Source organism: Pseudochaenichthys georgianus, chromosome 17, assembly GCF_902827115.2.
Source record: "Pseudochaenichthys georgianus chromosome 17, fPseGeo1.2, whole genome shotgun sequence".
Classification (NCBI taxonomy): Eukaryota; Metazoa; Chordata; class Actinopteri; order Perciformes; family Channichthyidae; genus Pseudochaenichthys; species Pseudochaenichthys georgianus.
Genome location: NC_047519.1, coordinates 7215219 through 7230971, shown reverse-complemented (window position 1 = coordinate 7230971; position 15753 = coordinate 7215219). Strand labels below are relative to the sequence as shown.

The 15753-nt window shown below is 41.2% G+C and overlaps 1 protein-coding gene across 1 annotated transcript; it reads left to right on the top strand.

The window, feature by feature from the left end:
- Positions 1-6133: 6133 nt before the first annotated feature.
- LOC117462358 (volume-regulated anion channel subunit LRRC8D-like) lies at positions 6134-15707 on the top strand. Its single transcript, XM_034104555.2, has 2 exons — positions 6134-6485; positions 12720-15707. Coding segments are annotated over exons 1-2 (2529 nt in total). The 5' UTR covers positions 6134-6484; the 3' UTR covers positions 15248-15707.
- Positions 15708-15753: the final 46 nt, after the last annotated feature.

Genomic DNA, 15753 nt, shown 5'->3' with positions numbered 1-15753 from the left:
AGGAAGACATTTTAATTTCCTATAAAAAAAAACAATTCCAACCAAATTACAATGTTATTCATTTTGATTTATTATTTGAGACTTGATATATTAAATATTTTTGAATTTATCAAATCTCCCGATATTATTTTTAAATGAAGACATTTGATTGATTGGAATGAAATAATAGGAGGTGAACCAACTGTACCCTTTTTCATTATCTATATACACTTTTATGTTTGTGTATCTTTTATTGCCTGTGATAATGATGTAGAATATAAAATATATAATTATATGGACGTGCCAAACAAAGCAATAATTACCAATCAAACCAGCAAAGGTATAAAGTAACAGAGAAAAATGCAAACCCATTATTGGATAAGCAATAAAAACAACATCATTTCTTCCAATTTCTTATAACCAAGTTATATCAATGGGCAATTCAAATATCTGTAATGAAACAATAAATCCCACACTGTACATCACAAGTGATCCTAAGTTGTCTACTGATGATTCACAATGCTGCTGTGATTTTGCTGTTGACAGTGGCAGCCTGTGTCTCGTCTGTACCAATCTGTGACTGCTCTCTGCATCATACTTCCAAGTCTGTGAAGGAACCACACAGTGCCACAAAGACTCACTTCATCTTAGTTTTTTTGGTAACAGAATGACCAATCTACATCTGTCTATACATTAATTAAATAATTTCAGTCATATAAACATGAATTACCTAATACTTTATGGTATGTGTGGAAACATTTAGGCTATACTGTTGTTTCTCTTTACCTATTTTCTCACAAGTCTTCTTTGAATACTGGAATAAAGTATCATCTGTTGTTATGCATATCATTACCTCTCAGTATCAGTGAAGAATGCCAGTGTGCGTCAGGACAACAGCAGATGGAGCCAGATAAATAAGAGTGTGTCAGGCTCTGCAGTGACACACTGGATGATGGTTACAGTGCTTCGTTTTCATACTCATTTATCATGATCTCTTTCAGGGGGGAAACATATAAGGATTCTTACATTTCAGATCATATTTATTTGAATAGTACAATTAAAATGATCCTAGCCCAGAGTATAGACACATTTTGCTGCATATAGGCATCATCTTGGCAGTTAAAACCACCGTTTTAAGACAACATGGCTAAATAACAGTGACTTTTTCATATTCCTTCAGGTACGCCACCACATAAACAGTTCTATGTTAGAGAATCAGAAGGCGTTGGAAAACAATACTGAACGTTTTTATTGGTGCATATGGTACAGATTCAGGGCTCAACGTGATTTCAAGAATATATAAGGGACTCCAGGAGATTAAAAAAGCAAGTACCATATACATAAAACAAAAATGGGAAAGGGAAACTAACAGTTGTATTCCAGAGGAAATCTGGACCAACTATTGTGAATTCCAATGGAGAATAACAAGCTCCTCCTCATGGAGAGCGTTCGCCTGAAGAGTCTCACTAGATGTTTGATCACGCCCGCCCAGCAGTCTCACCATGGAGAGGATGCTGCTGGAGGAATGGTGGCTCCCAGGAAGCAAACCATTACCAAATGCTCTGGGATTGCCCAATAGTAAACGCTTTTGGGCATAAGGTTTATAAAGAAATTGTCAACATATTTGGAACAAAAATTAATTTTAATTGGGACAAACTCCTCTTCGGTTTCCTGCACTCAACAGCCACAAATATTAAAACAAAATACTTATTTGGGATGTTGAGTGTAGCTGCCAGGAAAGCAATCACAAAGGAATGGCTCAAACAAAACAGCCCATCGATAGATGATGGGTACGATATGGTTTATGAAATCTAAGGGTAAGAATAACTTTCTCTATGAAACTCCAGGAACTTAACATATGGAATTATATTGTGAGAAAATCCTATACAGTGACATCACGATACACACTATTTTTTGAATTGCAAGAAAGCATGTCGTCATCAAGACACGAAACGATATGTATCCATAATGTATGTCAACAACCGAATAGTGAACTATTTCTTTATGTGACAATAAAAAATCTCCTTCTTAAAGTATATAAAAAGCCTCTCGAATCAGCTTAAAAATGTATCTACACAAAGCTGAAAACAGGCTTTTCTTTGGTGAAACTCGTGACAAATCAACTCTTTAGACATACGTGGTTCTCACAGCAACGCAATAAAGATAACAACATATGAGGACCTTATTTAATATGATGCATTGCTGTCGATTAAACTGCCTAACAGTAAATAAAAGAGTTGAAATATGTACAACCATGAACATGTACAGTATATCAATCAACATACACATGAATGCGTAAGTATTTTTGATCCAGAACCATCATAACACACTGACAGGGAACATTTGACTGCAATGAATGCTTTTACTTGAATACTTGAGGAACAACAGTGCAGATACTTTTATTCAAGTAAAGTTTGTAATGCAGGACTTTGAATTGAGTATTTTTTTCAGAGTTTAAGTATTTCAGCTGCAGTAGTATCTTTATACTGATTAAGAAACAATGTTTAAGAAAATATGTGCACCACAAGCTATTCTTTTGTTGTTTCTTTTTCACTCCAATGTTGCAACTGATTCTCGTCTGAAAAGTGTCCCTGAAAAGTATTCATTTTTCACATATCTTTAACGCACGTTTTCTGAAACTGATGACGTGGAACCTTTCCTGGACTGTGGAAAATAAAAGTTGCATATGTAGTTACAAGTCACAGACAGACATATCAAAGGCAATCCAAACAAAATGAGGGCATGAAGAGGCCTGCTATCCAAGCTGGAGAGAAGCAGCACATGTTCTCAGTCTCTGTATTTGTCTTTGTCTTAAACACACATAAACACACACTCTGTACTCAGCAGCTGTGTATTGGTTTTCCAACAGCAACATCATATCACACCACATCATCGCTCTTCATCGCTCTTACTGTATTTCAAGTAACAACAATGGATCCACATGCAGGAACAGCCTGCGTGCAGGTCTGGAGTGTGTGTGTAATTTGACACATACACACCAACACACATACACACAAACTCAGTGTTTATCTTGCCGAAAGGAAATAAATGACCAAAGAAACCGGTTTGTTTGGGTTTGTGGACGGTTAGTGGCTGGTATGAATTTGAATTTGACTGTGTATTTTTTGCTACATCACAAGTGTATATCCGGTATGCATTTAAACCACCAGCTAATGTTTGTGAATGTGACACTACCCTCTGTACTCTTTACAAATCAGAGAGGGAGGTCCACACTGAATTATTTATATCTCAGTGGGCCAATTCTTAACACACTGAGCTGGTTGCCAGGGGCGTCTAGGGTCCCCAGCTGTTGGCCCTGTCTCCCCACAGACAGGAAACCCCATACTGTCCGACCACTAGACTGCCAGTCAGTGTGACAACAAACCAAAGCATTCCCTCTTTACACCGTTTCCCTTCCCCCCTCACCACACCGACCATATGTCCTGCCAGTCAGGTCAACTAGGTTAGGAAGCAGAATCAGTGTCGATAACAATTGTTATTATGGCTGCTACCTTTTTTTTGCACCACTTGATTCTGTAACAACACTGTTGTCAAATAACACCTTGCATTATAAATTATTTGACTATTTACTAGTGTTATTTGGCTCTGCATTACTTGTATATGTTTCAACTACTTCTACAATGATGCCGATTATTTCTTCTTAATTGTATTTGTTTGATTTGATTAATATGTGCATGCCTCTTTATTTAAGGGTGCTATATTCTGCTCATGTTCGGGTTTATATTAGTATTTAGTGTCTCTGCAGTGACATGTCTCCATGCTTTAATGTTCAAAAAGCTCGGAGGCCATTGAATCAATTAATATCAGCATTTATCATATCAAAGGGTTGAACTTCTGATACTGTAAACACCTGATAAAGAAGAGGGGTTTAAGCAAATGACAGAGAATTCATAATTTAAGTCAATGATATTTAACCTGCATGAACCTAAACAAAGATACTTGCCTGGAATCAGTTTGTGTCTTTTATAAAAAGAGTTAACATGACATGGAGCCAGAGAAAGTATTTGCCCTTTTTAGGTACATCTCATATTTTAATGATAAAGGCTAAAGGTATCCTTTTCATTGACTTAATATATATAGGCAAGCCAAATGGGCTCTTCATTTCTTATCTCTTTTCTCCTGCTTTGGCTGCACCAGACACTTTGTTTTGTTTCAAGGTTTGATATGTTGCTCACTGATGGCTCCTTCAAGGCCTGGCGCTGTGCTGATGGACTTTTGAATCATTAATGTTATGAACGCTGCAGAGATGAAGCTGCTTTCTTGTTTAGTCTTTGCTGTTTTATTGATTGCGTATGTACGTTTGTCTATTGTACATTTCCTCGAATAATCAATTAGATGTTTGGTCGATAACATCTCAGAAAATGGTGGAAAACATCTTGCAAAATATGAATATCTTTCCTGGCATAAAGGAGTAAAGAAACCAGACAATAATCACATTTAAAAAGCTGGAATTCAGATATATGTTCTGAATTTACTCCAAGTGCTTTATCGTCAAAATACTTGCCGGCTAATTTAAAAGTCGATTTATTTTGCAACTCCAAAAAGAAACCTGACAAATATTGGTTTTGCAACAAGTTATGAAAGGTTTCACTGTGACTTCTCTGAACACGAGTTAAGTGTGTTTACATCCACTACTTTTTTATTGACTTTGTCCACACTGCCTTTGTTTGGGATTCATTAGGGAAGCCACTATGAACTCAGCTATACAAACTGCCTCACTCAAGTCTGAACAAACATTATTGCGAAAACATCTCCATAGAACAGAACACAGACAATGATCAGTGTAATCATTCTGCATGTGTTCATGTGTGGTCACACCACCTTCACAACTGATCTTTTAAACCTGGCAGACTATCGCACAAAACGCCCCACTGCCTGCTATTCTTTCTTTCCTTCTTTCTTTTTTTTCTCTTCCTCTCAAAGTACAGGAGTAGCGTGAGCGAGAACAGTGTGCCCGCAGCCAGCAGCCCAGGACCGGTTGAAACCTGTATATAGGGTTGCAACTGAGGAGACATTTCCTCCACCCTGTGCATCATCAACCAAATCCAGAAAGAGCTGGATATGATGCAGGACTTCAGCACTCCAGGGTCTATTAACTGCTGAGTTTATCAATACCCATAATACAGATAGAAAGATGGATAGATATATACATACATAGATAGATAAACAGTGTTTCTCTATGGTAATAACATGGTATATGGTTATTACTGTGTCGTGTAACAAAACAAGTCATCCTGTCCAACACGTGGCACGTGCACAAAAGGCACATGTCAGAAGTCTTATAATTAGTCAGCTAAGTTCTTTCAACACCACGATGCATTTGTGGTGTCTGCTGCTGCTACTCTGAAACAAAGAGGGGGAAGCAGATGCCGCGTTCATTTCACACTGGAAAGTCGGTAAATAAAGGAGCTCGGCTTTCAGTTGGTAGGCCGTGGAAAGTATGCTCTTGGTTTTTGTTCGGTCATGCATTTCATTTGTTTCACTTGCTTTATACCTGCTTTAGTTAAATTATAAAAGGCATTTTAATAGTGACACTTTGTACAAAAGTAAATATAACCCAATTGACCCCCCGACCCCGGCATGAGTTACAGCTTAGTGCCTTATGCAAACCATGGGGGAAAGCATTTGCGTATTCACCAGGTATTCACACCTATTTGAGTTTGTTTCTTGTTTTTTAGAGAGGGGTCTAATTTCTGCTAGTAATGAAAGGATAGTGGCTATATTTACCACTTCAAAAACAAATGTAACTCCACAAATAATTGCTCGTACATACGGTTGGGAAAATAATAACGTTAAGATATGTCCTTCGTCAGAGATGTGCGAACGTTAATATAAACGTAGAAATACAAGGTAGAAATTATTTGCATCATTATAAAAGCAAGTGAAACATTAATTAATGCAGTAGCAGCCAAATAACACCAGTAAATATATTGCAAGGTGTTATCATAAACCGGTCTTTGTTACAGTATTTTAAAAAAAACGTAGCAACAAGTAATAACAATCGTTATCCGTTATTTTTATATTATTTTCAGCCCAGCCGTGGGCTGTTTAACCTTCTCCCACACGCCCTGAACGCAGCACAGATAAACTCCAGGGCGGTGTCTTCGGGAAGTTGCCGGAATGTCATCCTCCAATGAGAGGCTCACATAACACCCACAGCAGCGGTCTGAGCGGCTCCATGTTGGATCTGCCTTCTCTTAGAAATACATTGGAGCTCTGTCAATCCGTCTGTCTGCGCGTATTGTCTGACACACGGCCGGGCAGCCGGCTCTGCTCCCGGGCTCAGGTAGGAGGGATGTAGCCGACAGACCGTGCTGTCACCACCAAATATTCCTCGGAGCTTTTTGTTCCATAAAACCGGCGTCATTCCCGCACTTGTGAGCGGGGCTGAGAAACCAGGTTAGAGGCGCACCTGAACAACGGAGCGAAAAGTGGCATGCAGGCGGAGGAAGAAATAATTGGATTGAGATAACGCCTCGCAGGCAGTAAGTGTATTTTCCGTTACCGTATGTTTTAATTGTTTACTTTTAACTGTAATTTTCAATAACCTGATTGATATTCCGAGGATATAACGCTTTCCAGATAAGAAACTGGTTACCTTTTAGTGTTTTACGGCGGTACATGCCGATTCTCAACTGAACATGTTTCAACAAGTCACATGACCCAATACCTAACTGCGCACTCACGTGAAGGGAAAAGTCAAGCGGTTCATCATTCTGGGACAGACATGTCTTATTTCCTCTTTTGGTTGAACTTAAAAATGCATAGTCTACAGCCTGTCTTTCAGAAACCTGTTTCCTGTCTGTCTGGAATCTAACCCCCAGAACTGGTTTCAACTTAGTTTACCCTAAACTCAACATTTGTCGTAATGTAATTACACTTAGCACGCAGTACACTGGCTGCCATCACGTGGTGAGGTCAGTTGTATGTAGTTTATCTGCACAGGGCAGCAGGGACATGGCACTGCTGCCAGGGTGCCATGTGGTAAGGGGCCCCTCCCTGCTGTCCTGGGGGGGGGGGGCACCACACACTAAGCTTTGTTATGTTTTCACATAGTAGCCTGTTAAGATGTGTTACCTCTGCCAAGTGTGATGAGTTGGGGGAGGGTTGATGAGTATAAAGCACTGGAGCTCAACTTTGTCACCCTTGCAGTACACAAACACCACCTGCACTGCCGCAAGATAAATCATTAAGCATGTCAAATATTATTCAGCCATCAGTCATTTAATTATTCACTCGTAACATGTCAAAAACAACCTCACCACCACACTTGGAAACTCTCAATAATAATAGCATTCACTCAAAATAAAAACATGAAGTGATGACACGCTATCATGAATCTTATTTTGCAGTGAAGCAACATCAGAGTATAACAGCTGTTAGAAGTTTATAACATATATCTTGTTTCAGCATATAAAATGGTGGTGCAAAAAGACCAAAAATATCTGAGGTTATTTAGAAGTCCAGTTTAGTTTGTCCAGAAAACAGATGACTTGCATGTTCCTGAAAGGTAACTTAGTATAACATAGTAATACCCAACACTGGGAAATCTTGGTCTTGATATGGAGACAATAGCCTGAGACATAGGTTATTGCATTTTTTTTTCGCTTATGCCAATATAAGCAGATATTTGTTACATAAATAGGTTACATTTTTTATCTGGATCTAAGAAATGTCGTGAAAAAAAAGTAACAAAAAAATTCTCAATGCTATATAAATGAAAATCAATGAGATGCTGACCCAAATAGTCTCTAAATAAGAATAAGAAGTATCAGAAGTAAGTATCTCTGGATATAGTAATTTCTGACATTTAGGCTGATACCAAATATCCATAATAAATGTAGGCCAGCTGATTATGATTACTTTTTTTTTGTAATGGTCTTCTTAAATGATTCATAAAGTATAATTTATGTGCATTACATTTTAATGAGCCTACATGTGTCATAGGGAAGGAAGCCGGATCTGAGTGGTTTGTTGAATCACATGTGACCAAGGCAGCCCATAACAAACAGACTTTCCTTCTCTGTCTGTTGGTAGACACTTCAATTAGCATAAAGGGAAATGCACAATGGACTGACGAAGATAATCTTTCATGATATATGTCCCATTTCTGAAATACAATTGCTTTTATGTGCGAGAAAGCCCTACCTTTTTAAAAAGCCCCATTCTATTTTTTTCTAAACCTCTCTAAAAAAGGTCAAATGTCACTTGTTTTGCATCAATCTTGATACAGGGTACTTATTCAGGGATGCAAACTTGTCACCTTTCTGCGAAATTCGCTGTTTTGAATCCAAAATAGGTTGTTTGTGTGTGTGTGTGAAGCTGACCGTTGAGCGGCCCAGACCAAGCAAGGAGGCAGAGGCAGAACGTCCAAAAATATAACCCGACGTGGGCATTTATTAAAATCATGGGCACAAAGTTCACCGCCTCAATCCTGCGGTTCTCCCTTCATCCTGCAGCCACAAGGATCTCACACACACACCCAGCCCTCCCCACAGACAGAGAAACAGAGCCCAAATACACACACTCCAATCAGCACAACAAGACGCAGGTGAGGGGGGAGGAGACAACACAGGACACCAGGTGCACACAATCATCAGCCACAGACAACATACACTGTGCAATCACGCCAATAAAGTGCCACATTACCCGGCCTGAAGCCGTCAGTCCATAGTGACGAAGTTCCCATCGTCACATTTCCTTCCCCCTCTCCCCAGGAAGCACAGTGTCTTCACCGGCTCGGCCTCGGGACAACCAGTCAGCCACCCGGTCTCAACGCCGCCACCTCCAGCGGGGCCAGTGAAGCCGTTGTCTCCTCGTGGGCCCGGGTCCGCCTCCTCGGCCCGCAAACGCCGCTCCTCCTGCCCGTCTCCCGCTGCTTGTCCCCCGTCTCCTGCTGCCTCAACAGCCGTAGCCCCCTGGTCCGCTCCAGGCATAGCCACCCCCAGCCGCGGTTCCTCTCTTTGGTCCCTCTTCTTTCCTCTCGTAATTTTCACCTCCCTACTTGGTCGAATCCCACTTCTGACACCATTTGTGAAGCTAACCGTTGAGCGGCCCAGACCAAGCAAGGAGGCAGAGGCAGAACGTCCAAAAATATAACCCGACGTGGGCATTTATTAAAATCATGGGCACAAAGTTCACCGCCTCAATCCTGCGGTTCTCCCTTCACACATCCTGCAGCCACAAGGATCCCACAGACAGAGAAACAGAGCCCAAATACACACACTCCAATCAGCACAACAAGATGCAGGTGAGGGGGGAGGAGACACCACAGGACACCAGGTGCACACAATCATCAGCCACAGACAACATACACTGTGCAATCACGCCAATAAAGTGCCACATTACCCGGCCTGAAGCCGTTAGTCCAAGTTCCCTTCGTCACAGTGTGATTCATGTATCTGCAATACAAATATTTTTAGGGTATGGGGGGGTCTGGGACCCAGAGTAATCTGCGGCCGCAAGCTGCTATGTGCCATCATGACACGCATGGTGTTCTTTTTTTATATATTATAATGAAGCGCGAGCTGTGTGCTCGAGTCTTCCTGCCTGTCGGCTCTGCTCATGGATGTATAATAAGGCTCTGCTGCTCCACGATGAGTGTCTAGCTTCAGCAGCTACATTACCTACGGGTGCGTTCGTTAATATTAACTGTGTTGTCCGGAGTCACTGTGTTGGACCGCCGGTGAACAGCTGTTAGAACGGGCCATTCAGGTGTTCAGAGCAGAGCTCCCTGTCGGAGCGGCAGAGCGTGATGTGCACTGAAAAGTTTTTCTGTCGCAATATTATCGTTGAGCAAACTTAACTAGCAAACTAGCATCACTATAGCATCACTATTGACCTGCAATCAAAATGTTCCTCAAATAAAAGTACAAAAGTATTATCATCAAAATATAGTTAAAGTAGCGACAGTAAAAGTAGAAGTACTCAGGTCTTGTACTAGAAGCAACAGAGTGTAGGAATACTCTGTTACAGTAAAAGTACTGCATTCAAAATGTTCCTCAAGTAAAAGTATTAAAGTAGTCATTGTGCAGATTGGTCCATTTCAGAATAATATATATGTTTTATAATGATTGATCATGAAAGTGTTCTCAAAGCTGTTAAAGATGCAGCTAGTCTGAAGTACTTTGTAGACTGCAGGGTAGCTGGTGGATTCACTCCAGGTGGAACTAAAGTCTGATTTAACACTTGATTATATTTCACATCATTCATCCACATCTGTGAAGTAACTAAAGGGATTAAATACATGTAGTGGAGTAAAAGTACACCATGTACCTCCGAACTGTAGTGGATTAGAAGTACAAAGTAGCAAAAGAAACATTGAAATACTTAAATAAAGTACAAGTATCTCAAAATTGTACCCAAGTAGTAGTTTATGAACTTAGTTACTTTAAACCAGTGGCTATAAAGATAGAAAGACTAAGCCTTGCACAGAGGCATGACAATACATTCAAAATGCTCAACAGTGCTGTCAAAATGTTAAACTCACTGCTACACAATTAAAATAAATGCTTTATGTTTATATTAGATGTGACTCTTTGGCATTTCTGTTCTTATTACCTGCTGCTTTAGTTGTTCTGACTGCGAACATCCTGTTATTCCTAATTTTAAAGCCGATATTCCGTCATACCTGATGAGTTTGCATCCCTGTTATTATATGTTATAGTTTGGATTCCTAAAGCTTTTAGTCTACTATCCCATCATTCAAGGGTGGTTTTCACTATAAGTAGTGGTTTATTTTGGACGGACTCTATAATTTACGTTTTTTAATATGTTCAATCTGAATTTACTTTAAAATAAAAAAAATATCTCTTGATTCTGACTTTTCTACATCCAACTCACAGGTGTATCATTGCTTTGAGAAAAAAGATTATTAATTTACCCCTTTTTTAGAAGGGAAGTTATAGTCATTTGTTCTGGGAATGTCATTTTCGAGCCTGGGGCCTGAAAAACAGGCTCGGGGCTTAACAGGTTAAATAACTGCTGCTGAATTGTAACCTGTTAACTTGTCAAAACACAATTATTTCATTGTGGATTTAGGGGATTAGAGGTAGGAAACAGATGAAAGAATAACCAAATGAAAGCCCTCTCCACTAAATGAGAAAAAGGCAATTCACTAAATGAAACACACATGTGCAAAACATCTTATTGAGTCAGAATAGTTGGTGGACATCACATAACTGTCTTCTCTATTTCCTCTCTATTCCAGTAACAGCCTGCTGTAGTAATCTGCTTAAACATCATTAACACATAACTGAATGAAAGTAGACTGCAAAGTGAGAGTTGGCACCCACAGATAAAAGGCTGGCGTTTACAGTGCTACTATCTTCACATCCACAGTGTTTGTATCATAGAAACTCATGGCGAACGTTATTTTTATTTTCATTTTTGTTTCCGTAAAGCTTACTCAATGGGACTGGGTATCATTTTAAAGATAGTTATTGACCATTTCAGATATTGGTCATCAGACAGAGGGATAAGGGCAGCCACTAGCGATTATTTTAATTTTATAATCTTTTGTTGATACATTTTTCTTGATTAATCATTGCTCTATAAAATGTCTGAAAACTGTGACAAATTAAGGTTTATAGGTGGTGTTTTAAGATCTCATATTTGATCTGACCCACTTCCAAACCCAAAGGCATTTGGATAACAATCATAGAAAAGCGGTGAACTTGGAAATAGAGCATTTATTGAAATGTTTTGCTTAACAATTACAATTACTAGGGATGCTCCGATCAGGGTTTTTGGGGCCGATCGCCGGAATCAGAATCGGCCGATACCGATCATAGGGTGGGAGGGGGCTATGGGGATCTTCCATTTAAAGTGAAGTTTAAAACTCAGTTAATTGGGCTCATTTTTATATTGCTTCAGTTTATAATTGTAACAGATCTAAAAGTTCAGATGAATTTTTCAATACATTATTACATTCAAATGAAGTACATTATTCAAGTTTACATTAACTTTGGATAATAACACGGGAGAAATTAGCGGAAGCGCTTTCTCTCTCTCTCTCTCCCCCCCCTCTCTCTCTCTCTCTCTCTCTCCTGACAGCCTGTCAGTATCTCATGCAGCTCACTGATCCAGTAATGAGTGACCCGACAGTGAAGAATTTATAACTAGTTTAGCTTGTTCCAGAGTTAGATAAAATAGCTAAGTGTGTTAGGTCTAACTCTTGTCTGTTTTGCTCCGCTCACCGGTCCGTCACAGCGGGCGGAGCTGCTGGATTTCTGCTTCACACACGTTGCATACCGCTATTTTATTGTCATTTTCATACACCTTAAAATACTGCCAGACCGGTGAAGCCATTTCGGCGAGTTGTTTTGCAGCGCACAGAGAAAAGTGTCATGTATTTTACGTCATGTGATCGGCTCTCACGATCGGACTTTATAAAGAGCACCGATCACACTTTTAAGAGTGAATATCGGCCGATAACGATCGGCGGCCGATCGATCGGAGCACCCCCAACAATTACCTTAATCATAAAAATGCAACCACATAATTGTCTGTTAATCAATACATGTTGAATCAAGCAGAAACACTTGTAGCATGACATCTTTGAGTTAAATAGCCTTACTTTACATTCTACTTCCTACAATGTGACTGCATACGCATATTGTGATGTCAATGCTGAAACGATATATTGTCCAACCCTTGTACTAACTGTTAATGCTAAAACAACTAGAATGGATGAACTGACTCTCCTCTGTTTGTTGCAGTGATGTTCACGCTCACTGAGGTTGCGTCCCTGAATGACATCCAGCCGACGTACCGCATCCTGAAGCCATGGTGGGACGTCTTCATGGACTACCTGGGGCTGGTCATGCTCATGCTGGCCATATTCGCCATGACCATGCAGATCACCAAGGACCAGGTGGCTTGCCTTCCTTGTCTCGAGGAACCGGACGAGGCTTCGGGGGTGAAGCCTAATTCGTTCACGCAGCAGAGTGCCCAGAATGGGGCTTCAGCAGCAGCCCCCGTATCAACATCCCATCCCCTAGTCACTAAGGACATGCCGGACGAAATGGCCCATGAGATCCACGTCACACACCAATACAATCAACCTGAACCGACAGGGGTCAGGACCAACCTGGACTACCAACAATATATCTTCATCAACCAAATATGTTACCATGTTGCCTTGCCCTGGTATTCCAAGTACTTTCCTTACCTCACCCTCATCCACACCATTGTTCTCATGGTCAGTAGCAACTTCTGGTTCAAATACCCCAAAACCAGCTCAAAGATTGAGCACTTTGTTTCAATTCTAGGTAGATGTTTTGAGTCTCCCTGGACTACGAAGGCTTTGTCTGAGACAGCTTGTGAGGACTCTGAGGAGAACAAACAGCGGTTGACAGGCACCTCCATGGCCCAGAAACATGTATCTTTAGAGGGGAAGGACGAAAGCACAAATGTGAACTCCTCCACACCCATGATGGGGGTGAAGTTCTCTGCAGATAAGCCCATCGCAGAGGTCCCGAGCAGTATGACAATCCTGGACAAAAAAGACGGAGAGCAGGCCAAAGCCCTGTTCGAGAAAGTACGAAAATTTCGAGCTCATGTGGAGGACAGTGACTTTATCTACAAGCTTTACGTAGCGCAGACTGTCGTCAAAACGGTCAAGTTTATTTTGATATTATCCTACACTTCTACCTTTTTGGCTAAAATAAATTTCAAGCACATTTGTGAACCCGATATTAAGCAGCTGACTGGATACCGAAAGTTCTACTGTACGCACAACATGGCTTTCATGCTGAACAAGCTGCTCATTAGCTACATGGCTTTAATCTTGATCTACGGGATGGCTTGCTTGTACTCTCTCTTCTGGGTGTTTCGAAGACCGCTCAAAGAGTACTCATTCGAGAAGGTCCGTGAGGAGAGCAGCTTTAGTGACATTCCTGACGTCAAAAATGACTTTGCATTCCTCCTACACATGGTTGACCAATATGACCAACTCTACTCCAAACGCTTTGGGGTCTTCTTGTCCGAGGTCAGTGAAAACAAGCTTAGGGAAATCAGCCTTAATCACGAGTGGACCGTTGAAAAACTGAGGCAGCTTGTGATCCGTAACGCAATGGACCAGCAGGAGCTGCACCTTTTCATGCTCTCTGGTCTTCCCAATGCAGTGTTTGACCTAACAGACCTGGAAGTGCTGAAACTGGAGCTCATTCCTGACGTGAGATTCTATGCCAAGGTCTCCCAAATGAGCAGTCTGCTGGAGCTGCATCTCCTGCACTGTCCGGCCAAAGTAGAGCAAAACGGCTTTGCTTTCCTCCGGGATCATCTCCGCTGCCTTCACGTCAAGTTCACTGATGTTGCAGAGATCCCGGGGTGGGTGTACTTGCTGAGGAGTTTGAGGGAGCTCAACCTCATGGGCAACCTGAGCTCTGAAAATAACAAAATGATCGGGCTAGAGTCCATGCGAGATTTGAGGCATTTAAAGACATTATGCTTGAAGAGCAACCTCACAAAAATGCCCACAAACATCACAGAGCTTTCACCACATCTGATTAAGCTAGTGGTGCACAATGATGGTACTAAACTTGTGGTACTGAATAGTCTGAAAAAGATGACAAATCTAATTGAACTGGAGCTGCACACGTGCGAACTCGAGAGGATTCCCCACGCTATTTTCAGCTTGACCAACCTGCAGGAGCTCGACCTTAAATCGAACAACATCCGAACCATAGAAGAGATCATCAGCTTCCAGCACCTCAAGAGGCTGACGTGCCTCAAACTGTGGCACAACAAAATCATCACCATCCCTTCCTCCATCGCCCAAGTCAAGTCTCTGGAGTCTCTCCACCTGTCCCACAATAAACTGGAGACCCTGCCCCCAGCCCTGTTCACGCTCCCTAAGCTGCGGCACTTGGATGTGGGCCACAACTCCATCACAGTGCTCCCTCCGGATGTGGGCCTCCTCCACAATCTCCAGCACTTAGCCATCAACTCCAACAAGCTGGAGGTGCTGCCCAAGCCTCTGTTCAGATGCACCAAGCTCAAGGCGCTGTGTTTGGGGAACAACGCGCTCACCGTGCTGCCGGAGATGGTGGGTCAGCTGGTGCAGCTCAATCAGCTGGAGCTGAGAGGAAACTGCCTGGACAGACTGCCTGTGCAGCTGGGAAACTGCCGCCTGCTGCGTAAAAGCGGCCTTGTGGTGGAGGACCATCTCTTTGAAGCACTGCCTGTGGAAGTGAAGGAGAACATCAGCAGAGAGAACAACGTGTCGTTTACCAGTGGCTTATAGCACACAAAGCATGACAAGCTTGCATAATGGATGTACGAGTAAACTCTTAATGTGTGTTGTTCACACCGGACGCGAAGCAAATCTTTTGTGCGTCGCGATTACATGTTAAATCAGTGCGCACACTTGCAAAAGCATTAATTGGGTTTTTACTAACTAATATCAGTATATTGTTATTACTGCATCATTTTGATACGTCTATTTAAATTAAATCAAGGCAAAATATGTTAATTTCGTTGTTGTTGGTAACTACATGAAGATAAGCCCCGCCTCCTCGCCAGTGGTATAGTTTGAGTGACGCTAGTAAACACAAATGATGCTGCGGTCAAACTCGCAAGAGTAACGTGATGCGGTTCTTCGCTTGGCGTCCGGTGTGAACGCACCATTATTGTCATAACAATGAAAATGCATTTTCTTGATTATTTTAATGAGTTGTCATATATATATATATATATATATATATATATATATATATATATATATATATAAATATATATATATATATATAA